The 23,849-nt window shown below is 37.3% G+C and overlaps 1 protein-coding gene across 2 annotated transcripts in view; it reads right to left on the reverse strand.

The window, feature by feature from the left end:
* The window catches only part of MID1 (midline 1), a gene marked incomplete at both ends in the record, with an annotated part of 96,819 nt that overhangs the window by 27,464 nt on the left and 45,506 nt on the right, over positions 1 to 23,849 (reverse strand). For both annotated transcript variants that reach the window (XM_080363230.1, XM_080363229.1), the window contains 2 exons: positions 2,067 to 2,174; positions 15,058 to 15,153. In XM_080363230.1, coding sequence (XP_080219356.1) covers positions 2,067 to 2,174; positions 15,058 to 15,153 — 204 coding nt within the window. The remainder of the gene's footprint in view (positions 1 to 2,066; positions 2,175 to 15,057; positions 15,154 to 23,849) is intronic.

Here is a 23,849-nt window from a genome sequence, read left to right on the forward strand (position 1 = left end):
CCTAAGTAGATCTAAGGGTATCTTAGTGCACCTACCCAACAACAGAAACCAGTAAGAAAATAAATATTTTGTAAAATTTTCAAAAAGAAAATACTGGTCAAATGACTACAGTCCTGCCATATTGGTGTTTCTTCTAAAGACAGAAACAATAAAGGGAGAAAAATGCTAGGAAAGCACAAAGATTTTGTTAATGAATGATCTGATCAGCTTCTAGGATGAACTAGTGCCATAATGTTTTCTCTAACTGTGCATTTGTAGAGATTACAATTTAGTCTACACCAGACTAACCGGGGAAATATTAATTGTGGTATTATGTAGCTATTCTTTTTATTTACTTATTAATTAACTAAACAAACAATGAACTGAACTATTTGTTACCTTGTGAGCTTTTGACAATCATAAGGCATGTCATGATTTGTTACATCTACATATGAACTAGGTTTTTTGATTGCTTGATTCTTTTTTATATCTTCTTCAAAAAGACAACTGATGATGAACTTTTAAAGGAAAAGTTTCATCTCTCCCACTCCCCACAATGCCAGGAACAACAGCTGCCCTATAATTATCTTATGTATTTGATATTTAAGCACATTGTCAGACTCATGTCTGTGAATCTGCAGCCTTGCAGTCATAGCTAGAGCTTTATTACTCCGTGTTTCCAGCTCTGTAGCTATAACTGCAGTCCTATATACAAATTTTTCATGCTCTACCTTCCAGAAAGACACTTAGCCACAGGCCCTTTTAAAAGAAGGTCCATTGGGCAGAATTTCCTGTAGGTTTCCTCATGGGTCTCTTGAATCCCCCAAATTTTTCAACATATACAACTTTTGGAGCAAAGCATTCCAGATCTTTCCTGGACCTCCATTGGTATTACTTTTGGTTGAACAAAGTCAAACGAAGAATGGAGATAGATTCAAATATTCAAATACATTTGGAGTAAATTGTATTATAAATCTTCCACACTTTAATGGACATTAGAATACATGTTTGCAAGCAACAGATTTTTTTAAAGCAACTCATGTATATAGCACAAACCCAAATGAATGGAAAGTTTTCTGCTTGATTGGAAGCACAGCTGGTCTCACTGCACAGAGAAACAGAATTGAAACAATAATACAGAAGGCCATCTTTTCTGTTTTGTAGTGAGTCATATTTTGTAAATAGCATGAGGGCATTCAGATTATGTCACAAAATCTATGGGACCTGTGTTTTCAAACATGTTTAAATCAGCCCTTGCCTACAGGCTTTTTATTTCAAGTTAATTGGAATACCTTGACAGCTGCATGAACCATTTAACCTGCTCTTGACTTTTTCCCTTTCCTGAGCTTTTCCCACACAAGAAGAGTTTATATCTGACTGACTTAGTTGAGATGTTAAAGAGTAAACATCATGTACCTAGAAAATAAGAACGTTAATTCAACTCTAATGTGTTTTTGAGTTAACAGGTACCTAGCCAAATGCATTGAAACTTGAATATCAGAGACTTTTCCTGCTGGATATGTTTGTTGCTAATAATCATTATGCCTCAGTAATTAGAAATGCACACTTCGTTTAATTTCCTGCATGCTTTTGAATATTGTTTTGTAAATAAGTTAGACTTCTTGTTCTCAAGAACAACAATTGAAACATATTCTTTATGTGGTAGTACTTTAATAAGTAATTAAAGTATCAAATATTTATGTAGATAATTGCCAGCCATGATACCAAATGTTGTGATACTTTGTGAAAGTGAAAACTTTGGGGCAAATACCCTCAGGCACATAAATGACTGAAGGAATCATTAATTAGTTATAATTTTCTTATCACTAACTGATGGTGACATAATTTCTGTGTTTGTTCTTAAAAATCACAATCACAATTACAAATAGTGAGAGAAAATGTTGAGGTCTAGCATATTAATACTGATATATTTCATTCCTCTTTACATGAAAATAGCAGTGGCCCAGGGCTACAGGACCACGTAAGGACTTTTACAAATTTGTATTAATAGTACCTGAAGTCAAAAAGTCATAAGCAGGAGGAAGCGGTGTTAACCTACTTGTGATCTAAAGAAGAAAAGCTTTTACCTTTCCTTCTTTGATTTTTGTTCCAATTATTTGTCGTCTTTGCTGGATTATTTCAATGAGCTGGTCACATTCTTCCATCAGCTTGGTTTCTTGGCGGGATGCATTTACCTACAAAGCAAACCATTATGATTAGCAAAACCTTTTTTGATGTTTTCTTTTCTCTAGTTTACAAAGCAGAATTTCTAAAATGTTTAGTCTGGCATTTTTGCTCCCTTCTGTATTTAATCTATGCGTTATTTTGTTTTCCCTGTCTTGGATTTTATGAAATACTTTTCTAACTCAAATGAGAAAAGCCTGGTCCTGTGAGTACTGAGTGATGTCAGTTAAAGTAGACATCAGTGAGAAGTGAACGCTCTTCAGGAGGTGCTTAACACATCACAGTTTCAAGCTGTATATAGGACTGCAGTGAATAGTGATGCACATAAGAGCACAAGTACTGGGTCATACAGTCCATCCACCGTAGTATCTTGTTTCTCACTGCTGCCAGTGCCAGCATTTGCTAGAAAAGCATCTTAGGAAGAAGTCCCAACATCTATGATGGTTCACATTAATATTTTCTTATCCTCCAACCATTTGCAGCTCAGAGTCTGCTTGAACCAGACACAATTTCTACATCACCACTAGTCCTCAGAAGACTTATCTTCTGTGGATTTATTTAGACTTTCTTTCAATCTCTGCAAACTTCAAGTATCCCCACCATCCCACAGCAATGACCAGCACAGTTTAACTGACAGGCCAATGATCAACTACTTCCTTTTAGGGGGATGTGAACCTGCCTCCTTCCAGCTCAATTTAATGATCCCAAGTTCTTTTACTGGAAAGGGCAGTGATTAACTGATACCTACCCACAGTCCTGGTGCTGTTTGTGCTTTTACAGATCACTGTTTTGTCCTCTAGCAGGACTTCTTTTCTACACTGAAGAGTCTTAAGCGATTCAGGTTTTCCTTGCATGAAAGACATACCATACCTTCAGTCATCCTTGTTTTTTTCTCTGAAACTTTGCAAGGTCTGTCGTCTCTGTTTTGATACGGTGAACAGAACTGTACTAAGTACTCAAGGTGCAAACAAACTATGGAGTCATACAGTGGAACAATATGTTCTCTACTTCATTTTGGTTACTTTCATAGTGATTCCTAATGTTTCATTTGCTGAATTTAACACTTGAAAATATTATTATTTTTAGTCTCCATTTAGTGGTTCTTGAAAGATTCGAAATACTGAAGATCCAAGTGACATAGCCAAGTCATGTGTATTGGTTGTCTGTAGTATTACCACTTTGGCTCAGCAATGAATCAGGTAATAAAAATAGCTGTGTTCATATAGTTTTCTACAGTATAAATAGCCAGTAGGTTCACAGCCAGTGAAACTGTATTTCATGCAAAATAAACTCACAAAGAATATTATCTTTTTATGGAAAACATTGACTTTTGTGAAAAAATAAGACAACTTGAACTAGAAAAGTTTTGTTTCTCACCTCAAAATGTTTTGTTTCTGAGGGAGACTGATTTTTTCAGTGAGAAATCAACATTCTGTATGACAATAAAAAGGTACTTCCCCACCAGTAGTAGTATGTATAACTCACATGTATGCAAAAAGAGTCAGAGAAAAAAGCAAAAAGTTCTAATCATATATGAAGAAAAATTTTAAGGAGTGATTTCAAAGCTGTGTTTCCATATATACTTCGCTAAGAGGGTAAAGCAGCCGTCAGCCCAGCTGAGTGCTCCTAGAGCCATGTCACCCTTTCCATTCTCTATTAAGAGGTGGTGGTGAACAGCAACAGGGAACAGTTGCAGGTGTCAAGTAAATATATTTCTTGGTTATTTTTCAGTCTGATGAGCCCCTTGATCTGCCTCGACCTTCTTTTTTTTCTTCCAATAATGTGTTTAAACATGCTTTTACCTGTAAGCACATTGTGGAGCTCATTAAGATTAAGCAAATGCTTATATATCTAAATTTGGACCAAGGTAAATTTTACAAATAACCTTTCTTATGTGAAATACATTGTGTCCTCCAGGCAAAGATGCGACTTGTTTACAAAGGTCTGCTTCTATTAAGGTTTTGGATTATCCTTCTCGAACCTTCATAAAATTAAAGTTTGATTACATATTTTACAGGCTTAATTATTAATTAAGATATCAGAATAATAAAGAGAAAATATATTTGTTTCTGGAAGGGGTCAGGTGGTACTGAAACTGCTGCGGAGATCTGCATGCAGTAGGTGAAGATGTAGAAAGTACCTCCATCATGCAGTTTTAGGTGCCTATTTATCTCCTCACATTAGCTGTTTGCTCTGCCTGGCTTCCCACTGTGGTGTATGAAGAGAGATAGACCACAGAGCAGCTCACCCAAAGCCACTGGCAATGCCATTGTCTCTCCACTGACCACTCAAGGAGCCTAGAAGAATAAGTCAATCAACACTGTCCCTCCTACTCCCCCTCTTCTCATCATCCCACCACCCCAGCTGCATCACATTCGCCCGTTGTGCACTTTGGCACAAAACTCTACAGAGCTGTTTTCAATGAACCATCCAGTGCAGAAGTTTCCCCAGCTCCAACCCCAGTTTCACCAGTGGTTGAAATTCCACTAAAGAGAGGAGAATCCCGAATGGGCTCAGTCAAGGGCAATGATCACATCCACTGCACATGGGCGCAACTCGTTGTGGGTGGATACTGAGGTCTGCTCATGCCAGAGCTGACTTTGGCACTTAATTACTGTAACACTTCACGGGATTTTTGAGTAGCTTCCACTCAAAGTGTCACTTCTGTCACCACTTACATCACAAGTTCATTTTGTCGAGCAGATTTAATTAATCTTTGGGTAACTGTCATGAAACATAGAGTTAAGGAAGGTTAAGTCAACTTTGTTCTATTTAATGCTCTGGTTGGTTTGAATAATAACATATTAATTAAATCTTAAAAAAAGTCTAGGCTAAGAAAAACGAAATGCTTGGAAAAAAAACCTTGGATTTCTTACACACTGACTGCAGACTTCTCTTTTTCTTTGAAATCTGAAAAATATACCCTTTTATGAACTTCATTTGAAGACATTTCCTACTTTATAGCTTGCACAAGCTTATTAAAAGTGAAAAGAATATTTCAAAATTATTTGATAAGTCTGAGCTTTGTATGAAAAAGAAAATAATCTAGGGGCTTTTCTCAAGTTGAAATACTCCTTAATCAAATTTTCAGCCTACAAGGCCTCTGATTCAGCAATAACTTTATAATTGAGCACATGCTTAACTTTAAGTGCACCATATTAGCTGTGGCCCTAAAGGGACTATTTGTGAGATTACCACTGAATATTATTTACTTGTATGTTTCTGAGGAGTCATATATCAGACCAAAGAGCCACAGGCATGGAGCTGGGCTCTGCTGTACAGGTGCTACAGAAGTACCAGAATAAGCCTCTGCCTTCTGCTTGAGTCCTTTGATGAACAGCAACCTTGACAATAACTTCCAGCTGGGGCTGGCCGAGGAATGTGAGTTTGGTCTGGTGAAAATATTTGAGGTTTTGCATTCTACATCTTTCCACATTAAAAACTAGCCTTCTTTCCAAGGAGTTCATTAAAAGAGACTGAGAGCTACATTTGAAAAGTCTGGAGACTGCATTGCTCACTTTGGTTGTGGGAGGCTCTGAATTATGTGGAGAACAAACTTAAATCTGGGCTTCCTTCATCCCAGATACATGTTGACTCTTTAATTTGGGATATCTGTTGCCTGAGAGTTTATGCTGGATTTGGGGACAGCTTTCTGTAGAAGATTTTGCTCACATCAATACACTTAGTTTTGGCATCACCAAAGTCCTTAAAAATCCATGTCCAGAACTACTTTGAACCTAAAGCTTTATGTTTTACCGGTATCATTTTTATAAACTTCTCTTCCATGCTACAAAACAGTTTTAAAATTGACTAGGAGGCCTGTTATGATTTAGCAAAAATGATGACATTTTCTAATACAAACAAGCAACCAAGGACTGATTATAGTCCTGCTGCTTTTGTGGGGAATTTATTCCAATTTCTGTAATATCTGAAGATCTTAAACAGACAGTTTACTGAAAAATAAATAAATAAATAAATAAAAATATGTATCAGGGTTCTTTCCAGGTTTTCCAGACAGATGGATGGGGACTCCTGGCCTTTGCCTCAGGGAGTGGGTGTAGGAAAAAAAACAAAAAACAAAAAACAAAAAAACAAAAAGAAAATATGGGTCTTCCTCAGATGTCTGACAAGGAGCTGGAAATGACAAGCCTTCCCAAACCGAAGGGGAGAGCTGGCCAGCTGTTGCCTGCTCCACAAGCTGAGAACTGCTTTGGAAAGTGTTCTGCTCTCTGCCGAGGCTTCCTTGGCTTTCATCTTCAGAGACCCGAGTTAAATTGCAGCTTAGGTCATAAGAAAATAAATGAGGTGGTTTCAAAGTCCCCAGCAGATGTTTGGGAAATCACAGAACTAAAACATAGTGAGAGGTTCAAGGTTGCAGAAGAACTTCTAGACTTAATTCAAAGGCAAACACAGTTTCAGAAGGCTAGATTCATACTCATGAAAACTTCCTCAACTAATATACTGGAATCAAAGGATTTTTTACTGTCTCAGCAGAATTTCCCTTGCAGAAGCAAAACTGTCCCTCTGAGATTCCTTATGAGTGAGGCAATTTTGTCCACAAGTGGAAATGCACATATGCCTTTTCAGCAAATAATGTATAAATGACGAGCAGAATAAGACATCCTAAATTAGAGGTGGCCTGCTATTTTAAGACTACACTGTCTGGGATAAATTCATCAAAACTAAAGTAATTTTTATTCACTAGTCCTCCACTGGTTCTGCAAAATGGAAAAAAGTAGGTTGGAGAAAGAGTCTGATCTTTGGAAAGTGAAGTATGAATTTGAATTTCAGCTTTACTATTTAAAAATGGTCCTAATGCCTCAGAAATAATTTATTTGCAGTTGTGGTCATACAGGTAAAGAAGAGGTATCAGCTTTTTTTAAATGGGTTCGAGTTGATGGTTATAAAATTACTATATATTTACAAATAAACAAAAAAATCAGGAAAGTAATTGTAATGATTCCACTTAACAATTTTAAAACAATTGCCACATATTTCACTCTAGATTTTGAGCCTGAATTCCTTCTTACACCAAACTCAGAAACAGAGGAAAAAAATCTACAATGATGACATATAATGGGCAGTACCTGTTTACCCTAGGAAAGCTTTCTTCATTGTCATGTAGGTTTGGAACACATTTTCTAGGATTAGAGTCTCCAGAAGAATCGAAGGATTAGAGTCATCTAAAGAGAGAGGCCTATTTATTTTTTAATTACTGTATGTTGTAAAGGGAATAACTTTTCTTCATAGTTACAATACCTTGAAGTCATTTTTTTTTAACATCATCCATGTTTCATTTAATTATCTAATGGAAATACAAAGGATAATGACTAATGTGCATTATTTCTTCCGTTTCTTTCTATGGATAGTGAGGCTGAATGAGAGTCATGGATTAAAACTTTTTGATATCACAGGTTATTCAGTTGAGTCTTCTGTAAAGCAAAAGCAACTCTTGGAATAAAGCTTTTTCAGACTTTATCTCATCTAAGCATAAAACTGATTTTATCTATTATGACAAACTGTGCCCTTAGAAATATGTGATATTAATCAGCTTGCCATATGAATGGATCATCTACAACTCCTCTATTCTGAATTGGCACAAGAGAAAAAGGAATGGCCATCTCCCATTTCAAGTGTGCCAGAGGCTTTGTTTTTGTTTGCATTCCACATCTATCTCTAAGCAAGAGAACTGTGTTTAGAGGCAGTCTCAGAGCAGGTTAAACAAAGGTCAGTGCAACAACACAGCAACTTACTCTGGCTACCTAGGAATTTTGTGAATGAGGAATCGATTAGGCCAGGATAGCTAAACCACTGATAAGACTATCTGCCTCAATCTTGACTAAAAGCAAACATTTTTAGCAATTTGAAATACTCATGTTACTTAATAAAATATTATTTTAAAGTTTTTTGTTCCACTGTGCTTTGAAGCACATTGTTGAGAAACTAACCAGCAAGATACCTAGCTGTTCTCTAGTGACATTTTCAACTTAACCACAAAACCAAATCAGAAGTTTAATGGAAAACAAACAAGTTGTTTTCATAAGAATTTCATTAAAAATATAAAAAACTTAGATGATCTGGAAAGTTCCCATAAAGAGCTACTCCAGAGGTCCTTGTGTCAACAGCTGTGAAGCCCATCAAAAAGGCTTGCTTCAAGGAACCAAGTATAGTCTTTATAAAACACAAATCCAGCATCATGTTGGAACTATAGCTGATCTTTCTCAGGGTAGGAAAGCACACTGGACAAAAGACATTTATTGAGAGATAAACCACAGTTTCACAACTGGGTTAACCTGCTCTGGGATCATATTACCAAGAAGAAAAAAGGTATTGCCCACTCTTCCTGCCATCTGCAGAAGCTGGTGCGGCCACTTGGGGAAAGGGCTGGTCTGAGCCCACTTGTCTGATGTGCAGGTTGCACAAACACATGAGAAGCAGGTAGAGAAACACAATGTGGAGGGCAGAAGCAGGGGTGGAGAGACTTTTGGCAGCAATGAGGCTTAAAATAAGATTAAGCTCAAGATCAGACAAAGCCCTAAGAGTGATCTGGTTTTTTAAGATGCACTAAAAAGGTCATATTAACCACTTATTTTCAGTCATTTTTGTGCTTTATGTAAGCCCTTTCTTTGAACCTAAATAATGATTTTTTTAAAAAATTGAACAATATTTACATATTTATTGTTTTTATTTTGTTATTCCTTCTGACACTAAGCCTTTGTTTTATGTTAAGCAAAATATTCCACTTGGTTTGCTTCATTTAGTGTAGAAAAGCAAGAACAATTAAATAATCACTGAAGTTCAAAGAATTGCCTGTCTTTTGATGAAGATGAATAGTAGAATCATAGAACAGTTTGGGTTGGAAGGGATCTTCAAGGGTCATTTAGTCCAACTCCCCTGCAATGCGCAGGGACATCTTCAACTAGATCAGGTTGCTGAGAGCCCCATCCAGCCTGGCCTGGGATGTCTCCAGGGATGGGGCATCTACCACCCCTCTGGGCAACCTGGGCCAGTGATTCACCACCCTCATTGTAAAAAATTTCCTCCTGATAACAATTCTGAATCTCCCCTTTTTTAGTTTAAACCCCCCTTGAGGCCAGTGCCCTTGTAACCAACTTTTCAGGACTTAAAATTCTCATCCAGGATCCATGGTCTTTAGCCTGGTGTTTAACATCCTCACAAGAAGACCAATGCCTTTGGTCTCCTTGCTGCTCTGACTGTTGTTTAGCTACTTATGTTAGGTAGAAAAAGGAGGAACTTAGGAGTATTTTGTTCCCAGAATGGCAAATGTCTCAAAGACAAAGGGTTTAAAAAAGTAATAACATTTTGCCTGACAAGTTATATTCTCAGGCACAAAATATTACCTGCTGCATTAGGTAGCTAAGGATTAACAGTGAACTAAATTCCATTTTCTAGTCCAGGGACAATGTTTTGCAGGAATATCACTCTAACAAGAATGTGAACACATACATGGATGTGAGAGAGATGGGGTGAATGGGAACTCACCACCTTAACAGCCAATGGCAAGAACTGCTATTAGTTTATAAGCAATCTGGATGATCTGTTATCATAATTACTACTCCAGTCTCCAGAAATTACAAAATAGTTGTAGGTGCAATAGCATATTCCAGCACATGCCTAATCTGTATATAAAATATATGTGTAAGTGCTACAGTTCTATATATACACATGACCAATTATACGTTGGATTAGTAATTTGTGAAAGCAATGAAATAATTATTTAGGCAAATAGTATTTGACTACTAGGCAAGGGCTTACTTGACACGCAACTTAGGACATCCTTGAATGAATATTCTATATTGCCATATGCCGTGACAACATGTTTTGTCAGTTTTTATTTTTCTGAAGTATCTCTTTAATGCTATGTAATTAAGATTCTGACTAAAGCTTACCTGAGATTTTCATTGAATGAAATCAACTTTTGTGCAGTGGAATTAAATGTAGAACTAAATTGATTAGAAATCAAAAGTAGATCATGCCATATATTTCATCTAAATAATGTTAATAGAGAAAGTGTCTCTTGTACCCTCTCTCATAAGAAACGGTCTCAGGAAAAAAATGCTGTAAAATCTTGCTTAGGGTTTTATGCACATCATAAAGTTTGTTAATTAGTCTCTTATTGAGAGTAAGAATTCCTGATTTCCTTCAAGTAATATTCCTGTCTATTTCACAAATAAAAAAATGTCAGTTACTTCTAGCATTTAAATATAGCAAATAAATTTAGCTGCTGAACAAGCATCTTCACAAAAATGGAATATATTGGAGCAGAGGAAAAAGCAGTTTTCACTGGACTTACTTTCTAAGTTATCTGTCCCATATATCTGAAAGTGACGCTAAACACTTATTTAATCCATTGCCCCTTTTCTACTATCTAAAAAAGAAAAACCCAGAAAAATAGATTCCTTATTCCGAACTACTAGTGGTCACTCTTGTATGACTACGAAGGCCATTTGCTGCAGTTCAGGCAGTAGGATTTACAAACAGGCTTTCCACCTAAATTTTCCTAATGAGAATTTCTCGTTTTACGTGGGCTTTGAATAAAATGCTCCCAAATCTCAAGAAGGAGTGAGTACCATGAAACATAGTGAAAACAGAGTATTCACTGGTTTTTATTGTCACAGATAAAGCCTCGTTATTGCCTGAGTGTCCTCAGGGAATAGTGTTGACAGCTGAGTTTTGATTTTGCTGTCCCTCAAGCCAGAGGAATGCTCTATATATCTTATATTAAAATTGATGTAGATATTTTGTTGCAAAAATTGAAGAAGCTATCTTGTAGTTGAAGGCTTACCAGAAACTGGAATTTTCATTATTTATAATTTTCTCATTTGGCTCATTTCTTTTTAATCAGCTGCACATACAAAAAGGCAACAGCAAGATTTTCCAGGTGCTGCTATCTTCTCCTCACCACTTTTGCACTACTGTTGTTACACTGATTTAAAATGTGTTCAATACATGTGAGTGTCCAGTATCTCTTTCAATAGACTACTTGTTTTTTTTTTATATATATATGATTATATAACATGGCTATAAAAAACACCCTTTGACATACACAAAACCAAGTTTGAATGGGAACTTTATACAGAGGTTTAGCCTGCAGCAGATCTTTAGAAGCGAGCTAGAAACTGAGCATTTCCATTACAAACAGAAAGCATAGGATGCAGCAGTTTGAGGGTTACACATAGAAGAAAATGCCTTCCCTTCTTTATACAACCAAAAATGATTTTGCAGCAGTGTCCAGAATTTGCTTCCTATGACATTTGGTGAATTGAAAACAAAACAAAACAAACAGAAAGACTGAGATACAGATGTTATAAAGCTGTCTACAAGCAAAATCCATTTCCTTTCCCTTCCCCCTTAGATAATTGCTCCAATTTTTCCTCCAGCTGAATTCACATTATGTTTCTGCCTAACAGATGAGAGAATCTTCATGGTACTGACTACATAACAGACATTTAATCATATATTTCCTAGGAGAGATGGGAAAAAAGTCCAGAAAGAAAACTCAAATTGCTAAGAAAAAAGTAACTGGTAAAAGAGGCTCATACTCAAATTTGTGCCTTATGCCAATTAATGTTGTGACCTAAAAGGCATTTGCAGAAGCCTCACACATCCATAGAAGCAATCTGCTTTGGAAACTATGACAAAGAAGCAATTGTGCTGTGACACAGCACTTTGTCAACTAGAGAAACCTGTGACACTAAAACCAAAGGAGAACATAAGTGTTTACAGCATTAAATCCTTCCCTGGTTCAGCTGCGAAGTGGCTAAATCCAGAGCTGCATCCAGCTGGAGAAGACAGAGGCTTGGTAGCTCTGCGCTGGACTCTCTCAAGCAGTTCTCTGTCCTTCTTGAACTGAGGGTCCCAGAACTGGACACAATATTCCTATGAGTCAGTTTATCAGTTGATGCAGCCAAGCCTGCTTTCCCTGGCGAGGCAGCCACAAAAAAGAGAGAGGAGCAGAACTGGCTCAGCAGGGCCAGACCAGTGAAATGCCCCAAGTGAGGGGGTGCTCTACAGAGAGCAGCCTGGCCAGAGACATGAGGCTGTAGAGCTGCCATCATCTCCAAGGAAGGAAAACAAAACTTTCCTGACTAACAGTGTACAGGGTTTCTGCAAAACCAAGAAATGACAGACAGGATTACAGAGGAAGGGAGCATGAAAGATGGACAAATGAATGTGAAACAAAAAATGTGTTAGGGATGTTTCTGAAAGATGAGTAAAATCAGTGTGTCAGGGTGCTTCTAATGAAACAAAAAAACAAACAAACAACAAAAAAACCCCTGAAATTTGGGCCAGAAATGAACGTTATAGTCTCAAGTGTTCACTTTTCACAGTATGGTTCTGTTTGAGAAAATGGGATTTTTAAAATTAAGTGTTACCATAAACTAAGTATTAGCACAGACTGTACTTTCATATTAGGTGTGAAATCAGACATTCATATACTACAATTATTATTATTATTATAAATAATAGCTCTAATAATATCTCTGCTATTCTTAAACCAGTAAAGAATACAAGTGTGGCTTGATTTATTTGCAAAGTTTTCCTGGTGCACCACCCATAGGTATGCCAGACTGGAAGTGAACTTCTCAAGTTTCCCAAGATCAGGTTCCTCACCAGAACAAATCATGTCATAAATTGATAAATTCAATCTAAAAATAGGCAAGATTTATGCCTCCACTGCTGTGATGAAAGGCAGCCCCAGATTCCCCCTCCCTGGTCGCTGGAAGACTTCCAGCTTTTAGATAAGGTACATCCCCAACCACTCCTTGCCTGCTCATGTGAGTGAAAAGTGAAAATAACACTCTCTCAGAAGGGAATAAACATTAGTTTTAAAACACAGGGAGATTGGGATTTGGCCTGTGCTATTGATGAAGTTACAATTGTCTGATGGGAGGGATGTATGGGTAAATAATTAATCTGCAGTGAAACTGGTTGCTGGGAATCCATTAACAGCTCACTTAGTTGATGAGAAACAGTGGCTCTGTGACAACATTTGGTTTGGCTGGTGAGGATTCACTTATTCAAAAGACACAGGGCCTGTTTATTGTTCATTTCTGGAAACATCAGCTTCTGCTCCATATCAAAAGCCAAAAAAGACATTCCTTTTTCATTTTTCATGTAATATTGAATTTTTTGGTTTTTGACATGACAAAGACTTTAAAAAAGTTGCTTTTTTTCCTATAAACAAAAGTTAATTAGCATAACTAAAAAAAGTTGGTAATGAAAACTTGGTAATGTTAACACAAGGAATAATAATTTCCTTTCCTTCCTTGTTTTTCAAAGTTCAAATTATGTCTGAAACCCAAAGTTTTTGGGGTTTTTTTTGGTTTTGGTTTTTTTTCCCAATGGGTTTTAAACCCCCCAAAATCTAAATCAACATTAAAATAACATTATAAAATTATTTTAAATTAGGTAAGAAAAACCTAAAGTACACAACAGAAGTTTTTACAGTGCACCGCCTATATTTTTACATGCTTACAAATTGTGTACCATATATTCTACATCATCATCTAATATCTTGTATCAAAAAATGGAAACAAACCATTTCCTATGAAATCAACTGTGTGTTCAGTTTCAGCCTTTGAGTGAATGCATATGGCAACACTAATACAGCCATTAGAAGCTTCAGCTTTTTCTAATATTTTGCAATTTTAAATTTGTAACATCCATGTTACAATCAATATACTGTTTGTTTCATTTTGGTTCCTGTTTTGGAATGAAAGAGAGCATACTGACTTTCTAAAAATCTATCTAAGCCTCAGCTTCTCTAATGTTAGAGAAATTCACATGATATCTGAAATTTTCAGAGAGCTCTGAGAAACAGAGATAGTTTTTAAGTTTACTTCCACATCCCCACTTGCCCAATTTCCAGCGCAGCCGAGGTCCAGGGTTTTGACTGAAGCTCATTTCTTAATATTTAGCTCATTTAAATGCTAATTAGACTAATTTGATGACTAAAACGTGGTAGGAATTCATTAACAGCTTTGCTGCTATTGCTTTATGTCTACAGAGAAATTTTCTAAAAGAGGGCTCCAGGGACAGTAGCGCATCTGTTACCAGTTGAACAAGCTGGATTTTTTTGTAATACTAAACCTTAGAATTGGTAATTTATTGCAGAATTGCAGAGAAGGTGGAGGAGCAATTTTAAATCTTCCAGACCTAGCCCATCTTGGACACAGGCCACTAATGAGGAGGAGGCCTTATGCTGTCTTGGGCCCATCTGCTTCATGGGTTTTGCTCCGAGTTTTATACATAGGGGAAGAAAATGTGCCTTGTCTCTGTCTCTCATTACCTACTACAGTCGTTCCAGCTGATCCTACAATTGTTCTGCCTGACATTGTTGCTGCCTAGACAAAGAACTCAAGCCATTCACCTCATGTCTGACACTCTGGGTAGACTTTAATGGTATTCTTGAGCTCCATGAAATCAGTGGGGCTCCAGAGAGGTGGAGGAGAAGGAAGAACAGATGAGATGATCTCTTTGGAAGAACAGTCTTTATTTGTTTGTTTGGGTTTTTTTGTGGTTGGTTTGTTTGTTTGTTTGTTTTAGGTTTGTTTTGATTTTGGTTTTGTTTTCTTTGGGTGAAAATGTTTTGTATCCAACGTGTCACTTTGGACTCATGGCTGAGACTGACAATAAGGAAAGTACCGATGATAAAGTTTTGATGGCATGGGGATATTTGTGTAACATTTACTGTTAGAAAGCATAAACTCCTGTTGTCTTTTGCAAGTTTTTTATGATATGGAAGCTTTTTGTTCATAGTGGTTTTGGCTTTGTTGGCCTGAATGTACTATAAAGGAAATGAATGTTCCTGAATACTAGAAGTTAACGTAATTAAGTTTACAAGCATTTCAAAGAAAGGTCAGTACTCACTTCTACGTGTTGACAGGTCTGAATGAGTTTCGCCAAAAGAGTTTCCAGTTCAGTATTCCTCTTAATAAGGTTGGTGAGGTTACTCTCCAAATTTTGCTGTGAAAAAGAAAGAAAATAATACATTAACATTTTGAAGAATTTAACGTTTAGGTGAACAGTTGAAAAAATGATATATTTTCGGGATCTGAATTTTGTAATTACACAGGTATGAACATGAGACTTTCATTGTGATAATGTACCCTTAGATGTTTTGTCTATGCATCAAGTATAGCAGGACAAAAGAGCAGAAAAGTTCATGATAAGAGTGAGTTCTAGAAAATAGAGTTCATAAGGACCTTCTAAAAACTAGATTAAGCAATTAGTTTTAGGAGGAAAACAAAGGACTAAGAAGAACAACAGGGAGGTTAAAAGCATTTCACCAGAAAAAAAGGAGGTTTATTTTGGTTTAGAACTCTTTTTGACTCCTTATTTCCTGCCCTCAGTCCAACATCTGAATCTAAAAGCCTGCTGCTGAGGTCTCTGAGCATGTGCCTCTTTGGGACTGTACTTGTAAGGACCCAGTAGAAGGATCAGCACTTTCCTCTTGGGATTTTCAGTGCTGGGAGGGTTGATCTAATTGATTTAATTCCCTGGTTCAGTAAGATTATATTTTAGAATAAATAATTCTAAAGGAAAACATCCTTTCTATGCATAAGAATGAAATACCTACTCACAGACTGCACCTTCACTAAGTTTTCTTTAGAGAGAACTTATGGCTTATGTCTGTATTTATCAACTGATTCTGACTGCAATAAATATCTGCAACCATGGGAGATCTGTATGCTCCTCAGTTTCCAGATCTGAGGCTGCACCCTGGCCACTGTGCAACTGCATGTGAGAATGAGATCTAGCAGAAAAAGCTTCAGCCTCCCTACTCTCCTCTGTATCCACAGGAAGGAAACCCAAGAGCATAAGGAGGTCTGTGATGGCTGTGACCTGCTGCCTGGTCTGGCTGCCTCGGGACCAGGACCCTGCGGTGCATCATGGAACTTGCAACTACCAGCTCCTTGTTTTTTTACTACACATCTAATGATAGCTGCTGTTTTACATAAAATTCCATCTTCTGGAAGCACAGGGGCATGAAAACCTCCTAGTTTTGCATGAAATGCAACATTTCCACAGATTAAAAAAGAACAACAAACAAACAAACCACAACACAAACCCTGTAAATACATCTTAAGTATATAAAAAAGAAGCAAAAAAGAAGCAAGTAATGAGAGAGTCCTGACTGTAAACCAATCATTTGTTTCAGTAACTTTAGGGGCATATATTTCATTTTTAAAATCTGGGGACTGTTGGTGTGACAAGATGTTCCTCATAGTTATTCACCTACTTAAGCGTGTGACACTAGTCCCTTGCTTAGTATTCCTGACAGTCCCCAGTATCTGGGAAGTACAGGACAAGAATACCAGTATCTGGGCCCTGTGCTTCTCTCCCCACAAGGGCTGTAGTATCTCTGCAAAGCTCCCATTAACATAATCCCTCCTCATCTTTTATTAATGGCTTTTTTCTTCACATTGCTACTTTTCCACCTTCAGCTATCATTAACTCATGTGACTTCTCTCATCTTTCTCCTCTGGCCCCCACCTCTGTGCACACATTTAACGTGTGTGTGGTGCTGTTACTCCCTGCCTATTTCATGCTATTTTAAAACACTTTGTTCCTCGCCCTCCCATTCTGCAGCCATGCTGTCTCCTTACTCCTTATTGCATATGGCTACAAATGAATGAAGCTCACAGTGTTTCATTGCTGAACCGTACATACTTTGTCATTTACCAGGGATGATGCTGTAAACACTGGAGGAGCAGTCAGTTCTGTTCCATTAAAGATAGCACAGGATTTTGATGGCTTTACATATATAACCCTTCCAAGAAGCGTGATGGGTATCTGAAGTACATAATTTTGGCATTTTCTTCCCAGCACAGCCATGCATATCGTGTATCACAAGCTCTGGCTGTAAAAATGCCTTCTACACTGCATTTATTTTATTGCTCATTAAAGCAAAGAGTAACAAGAACGGGCATTCTTTACCGAACAGTTTGAGTTGTATCTTATATGTCTATAAGATGTAATGTGAATGATCATTTAATTGCAAAGGCATGTTTGCTGAGCTGTCTCTTTTTTAGAGCAGAGTCAAAATACCATATATAGTTACAGCATCAGATAACCTTTGTCTTTAAAAAACAGTTTGTTAAGAGGGAGTTCAAATGTGCAAATACTCTTGAAGTTATATTTATATACTTTCTTATTGCCCATGTATTAGTTTTGTACAAGTTCTAAGATTTTATATGAAAATATTTAAAATGAAAAATATAAATTATTTTTTGGGATTGTCTACTTTCAAATGGATTATTAGACACAATAAATGCTAAGAGTTCTGACTTTCACATACTATGAAGAAAAAGTGTTCTCAAAGCTGTTATGGAATACTTCACTGATTTTCAATAACCAGAAAGTGTCTTGAACTAAGGCCATTAAAATACCAAGAGTAGGCATTTTTCTCTGAAACATAAATTTATTTACCCATAGATTACATATAGATTATTATAGCCAGGATATTTTCAAATCCTGCATAAACCCCAAAATTTTCGAATAAATTCTTTATCCAGTGAATATAAACATAAATAGATATATATTATTATGGTTTCACAGAGGTCTCTTGATGTCTCCTGCATCTCCTAGTTGTGAAAATGGAGGATAACTACTAAATAAGTGCCTTACTAAATAAGTTGCTGCACAAAAATTAGAGTTAATGCATTCCTGTGCTCTAGCTCTCCAAATTGTGTCATTTTCAAACTGGAAAGCCTGGAATTTTTTTTCTTGCAGTTTGATATACAAGAGATTGGAGTCTTTTTAAGTCAAGAAGTATCAGAATTTTTATAAACTTCTGTTGAAGAACATCAGTTTGTATTAATGCTTTACTAAATAGCAAGAACCTGGCAGCTGCTTTCTGAAATTAATGTCAATCTTTTCAGTTTCACTAGGGCAAATAGTGAATGGCAGCTCTTAAAACTGGCATGACTTGGAAGTTTTAAAGGTCATAGTACTCGATCAATTCTAGCAGTAATTCACATTATCTTCTTCTAGTTCTTTCCCCTATTCCATTCCTGTATAGACCAAAGCACCGCTTTGGTTACCGCATGATAGTATGTACTAGAAACCGAGTTCAAGCCCTACACTTTCTTTACTCTGTATACAGGGAGCTGGAAAGGGCCTGAAAGACTTTAAATTTCAGAAGTACTTTAAATTGCTTAGATTTTTTAAATTGTCACAAATGCATTTCATATCCATGCCTGAAACTTCACAGGTTGTGTAAAACTTCAATGGCAAACTTGGAGCTCTGGCTGTCTTGAAAAATTGATCCCAGAATTCCTGGGATAGTGACTTTTAGCCAGTTTTTAAGTCTGGAGAAAGTGTGCTCTCACATGATGATGAGTACGTGTGAAAATAAGTGGCAGAATAAGCTTAATCAAAGTATCTTACTTCCTCCCACCTAATCTGCTACTGCCATTCTCTTAGGTGAATCAAATTAGAACCGTATTTTTGGAAATGTTCTACATAAATTATAATTTCTTAAACAATTCTACCTGCCTTTCTTGTCTTTTTCTTTCCTTTTTTGTCACCTGCTAATTTTCATTATTACTTGTCTATTCAAAACTGATCTTAGAAATGCAGAGATGGTTTTTAAAAGGATAATGCTGTGCATTCGTTCTGTGAACAGGCTTCAACCAATGTCAACTCAATGGATGTAAAATTCTCTCAAAAACCAAAAGCCAGGCTGAATGCTTCCTGACTTACAATGCAGACCTAGCCCAAGATCTTGACATTCCTTGCGTGCTTTGCAACTGTTTTTACAATATCAGTATAAAGTGAAAAGAATACTTACTGTCCATTTAGCATGGTCTGACAACTACATAACATAAATATTCCTACAATCTTGGGATAAATCCAGGTAGATGAAATCACAGAGATGTAATTGAAAGGGACAGTTGAGGATGATGTTTCCTTTTGACTCTGCATGCCTATAAAATGATATGATCCAGGAACTGGAGTCTGAAGTTGGAAAAATTAATGCTAAAAATTAGAGGAAGGCAACTTGGGACTGGATGCCTTCTTTGAGCTGATGTCTAGCTCACAGTGAACTCATGATCTTGCTGCAGTAACGATTGCGTGAGGCTTATGCCCTGATTGAAGTGGGAGGTCAAACTAGATGATCATAATGGTCCCTTCTGGCCTTTAAATCTATCAGTCTATGAAAACCAAATGTGAACCCATGCCCTTTGCCAAATTAACAGTCTCACGCAAAGCAACGCTTGTCTAAAATAGGAAGGCAGCACAAACAGATAGTCCTAAGCTACTATATGGGTTGAAAATGCTGTCAAAATAAATTAATGTAAGCTTCTTAAGGAGAAAAATGCTGACTTGTGTGCTCCTGCCTTACGTCACAGCAGAGAAAACAACAGCATCCCCAAGACCTTCTCAGAGGCATTTTCCCAGTCCATAAAAAATGTCTGTTCAACAGCTCACAAAATAAAACATATAGTTATCAGCTACAATGAGCTTTTAAAGTCCATTTGAAGTAAAACCACTGTCTTTTTCCCATTAAAATTTTTCTTTTTCACAGCACGGTTAAATACAATTACTCATTTGTATCTTCCGCTCACTGCTTACTGGAAAGTTTTGAGAACCAATCCACTGAAAATGCAGCACGTGCTAAGAATCACACACTGTGGGATAGTCCTTTGTCACAACAGCCTTGCCATCACATCAAATGCATCGTGATCAAAGCCTTTTGGCAGAAAACTTTGACAGCAGGTTGCATATCCTCTGCTCCTGGTGTAGTACTGACCAGGATAAGGTTTATTTTGAGGCTACCTCCTGGTTTAAAGAAGAAAACAACTTTGGAAAGACTTCTGGGCTTATCAGAGACCTACATAGTGGAAATGAGTTTAAGTAGTTATATAGCTTTCATGAGAACCACAGCCACGCTCCTATCATCTCTTTACAAATGATCAAACTGAAACGGAGATTATAAATTCTGAGATTTGGTTGGTTAAAGCATGTAACAAAAAGCCACATAGTTGCACTGCAGTAAAAGAGAGATTGCAGTAAAAGAGAGATGAGGAATAAAATGCCACAAAGCAAAAGTGTGATTGTACCTTCACTTACTCAAGCTAGAAGGGCAACCAGAGCAATGTTTACATGGCAGATGAGTCTTTAGCACATGCAGGCCAGCTAGAGATCCTGTCGCTAACAAAGTCCATGCAACCACGTCTTCACTGCAAGTGTTTTTCCTCCTAAATTGAAGGAGTTATGCTTGCATGTGTGCCAGTTATGTTTCCACCTCATTGTAGTGACATACCCTATGAACTAGGCCTATTGCCTTCAGGACTCGTGTCTAATCTATTTAAAGAGTTGCCAATTAATTCCAGAAGAACCACCAGAGTACCAAGTGTGGTTTTGAGCAAGTTTTTGGGTCTGCGCGAGTTTAATGTTTCCTTTAGTGTTCTTTATTTAAATGGACATACCAGGTGCACATGGAAAAACTTAAGATAATTTTTATTCTACATCCTTGTCTGAAACAGATGACTACTCTTCCATAGGATACACATGCTCAACCCTGTATTTCTCCAGCCAGGGAATGGTAACATTTGCGGTTAATAGGAATGATTGACCTCAAGTCTCAAATGTGCAGAGCTTGACAACTGCAGTCCACATTTCTGTGTGGAAAGAAACAACAGCTACAATGTTGATACACTTCTGGGGACTAAGACTTTTACCTCAAGTGATTACAGTGTATCACAAGGAAAGACCCATGAGATACTGCACTGTTAATTAATTGTCCAGGACTATTTCTATTAAAAGTGCAATAAAAATAGCTGTATTCGATGCCACTGTGACTTAAGTGGTGTTAACTAAGTTGGGCCTCTTTCCATATTTCATAGGTATGTCAATTATTTTTTTATTAACCATTCTTTAAAATAAGACATTGTAAAAATTAAAGGAAATCCAAGCATTTCAGGTTCTTGACCACATAAAATCTTTATTAACTGAGATGACAACTTTCTAGGGAAAACCTATAATTGCACTTTCACTTCTCTGCAAAACCATGCCCTCAAATATACCATGGATGCTTGCCACTTGCAGCCACAGCTCTGCCTTTGATTTAACAACACTAATCAGCCTTGTGAGTTGCTTTGCTGCCATGCTCTTTAGTCTTCTTTCACTGCATCTTCTCCATTCCTCAGAGCATAAGAGAAATTTCACAGCTGGGGCTTCTGAGGAAAAAGGACAGGATGAGAGCCATACATAGTACCCTATAGCAAGAGTTTTCCTTTGATGTGCAGTAGTATGTTTGGGAAAGAAACAATATATACACTTAAAAACTGGTCTGTTTGTTAACAGGGATCATTACCAACAAAACAGGCCAACGGAACTGACACTGCTTAGTTATAGTCAATATTGCAATGTGAAATGGACATCCCAATAAAGAAAAGAAAATAACATTTTCTTGCAAACAGAGAAAGCACTTTGCTTTCTCAGGGCATTCAAGCATGTTATGAAAACTTTGTCTCAGTTTAGACAATGACTATGGGACAAGTAATTTTTTTAGAGATTAGCATTTCAAACTATTCTAAGATACCCAATTCTTGGCTTGGCTGGAATCTGAGGGGTTGGTTCAGCCCTATTTCTAATGAATCATTAATCAAAGAAGGACTAGCATAATAATCAGGAATCAAGGCTCAAGAAAGTCTCGATTAAGTATTTGACTAAATTAATGAACAAAACCAGTCTTGGATTGGTATGTAAGCTAATAAATCTTTGCAAAACTATAGATATCTTTGAAGCCCAAATATTTTTGATTTTTTTTTGTTCCTGAATGCAGTAGTCAAACTGGAAGCTGAAGTGTTAAAAGAGCACAACAGATACCAGACATCCTGCATTTAAAGCATGTCATTAAAGACTTATTGTGGAGAGCTAGGGGGTTAGTAAGCTCCTGCTTTTCCCCATGGGCTAGTCCAGTGCAATGAAGGGGGTTAAGGAGAACTTGTACTGTTGCATGGCTGTCCTGCAGCATCCTGACTTCATCCACGTCCAGTCTCCTAGGACATGGAACATACTTGAAACCAGGAGTTCAAAAAGAGCTCTTGCTCATGAGATAGCCAAACTAATCTTGCACAAGCAAGATTTGGGAAATACTCATTCCAAAAACTGAAGTTATGACTTCTGCACATAACTAATGACAGACATTTATAGGAAGAGAAAGCAAAAAACTCATCTAAAGAACCACAATTTATGCAGTGGTATTAAAGTCCTGGCTTCTACAGATGCCTGCCTAAACATTTCTGAAAGTTTCTATTTTATTTAAGAGGTTATATTATGGAAAAAAGTCTGGTTTTAATCAGTCAGTACATATTACTGCATTTTGCGGTTGAAAAATTCCATCTTATCTAACCAGGTATGTATAAAAAGCAATTCAGCATTATGTAAAACTGGCAGGTTAGAAAGGACGTCTAGATAGGCAAGGAGTAGAGAAGGCCAATAAGGTGATTTAGTCTGTGTTAGGTAGCAGATCGGTGGAGCTGTCACAAACCTTTTTCAGCTCCTTTCTGCTGGCCCATAACAAAGCTGCCATTTAAGTAAGACAGCTGCACCCATCCACATTTATGATTCTCAGTATGGCAAACAGCACTTTAAAGCATGTCTATAGATTGCCCTCCTGAGGATATTAATTGTCCATCCAGACAATGAAGCTGGAAGTCCACCTCTCAGCTTGGTTGGAAGAACTGGGATGTCCAGGGCACACAGCAGCTTTGTCAGCTACCAATGCAGCATCTAGCAGTTGGGCTAAACAGACCATCGGCAGGAATTTATTCAAGAAATGGGAGCAACTTTCTATGCAGCTTCTCTATAGTAAGGAAACAGGTGAATCTGTGAACACAGTATAGTCCCAGCTGTTCTGGTGATGTATTAGGAGGCACAGAGGCACCATCAGTAAGTCCAAGCGAAGCCAGAGCACAGCATTGCTTTTGGAAAATGCCAGTCCTACCATCCAACAGCATGGTGCATGAGACATGGGTCAGCCAACCAGTCAACCAGAAAGACTGAACTCTGACTTAGGGTGAATTATACTAAACAAAGTGTCTCTTACAATTATGTTTTACGATATTTTTTTGTGTTCACAAACTTTCCAGGGTTTTGCCAAGAAGTACACCATGAGCTAATTCTTCCACTCTGAAGTGCTCAGTTTTTGCAGCACTAAAGTCATTGGTGGTTCTGCCTTTTCCTTCCAGTGAATAGGCTCCAGCTGCAAGAGGTTACTTGCAATAAAAAAATGGGCATCTGTCCAGGTTAATGCTCATTCCGGCACATGCTCATTGCCTTGTTGCCCGTAGTTAGAGCTTAGTCTAGACAGAAGTGTAAATCTCACTCTGTTTTCTTCTATTCATTTGCTCTATTTCCTATTCAGTAAACTAAAACCCTCCTCTATATTGAGTAAATGCCCCAAAAGAAGTCTGGTAGAGTGAACTTGAGTTACTCACAGTCTTAATGTTTAGACATGGAATTAAGTACTTTTTTGAAAAGAATACTTAAACATTAATCTATGACGCTTGTCAGTCTGGCCTGATTATATAATTTATCACTATTTTTCTGTTCAAAGCTTTTGACCAAGCACCAGATCTTAAATTTGGGAGTAAGGGAAATGGTCATCCTTGATTCAGATTTCAGCTACAGAGTTGTTATTACATTTA

Source organism: Nesoenas mayeri (assembly GCF_963082525.1).
Source record: "Nesoenas mayeri genome assembly, chromosome: 1".
Taxonomy (NCBI): domain Eukaryota; kingdom Metazoa; phylum Chordata; class Aves; order Columbiformes; family Columbidae; genus Nesoenas; species Nesoenas mayeri.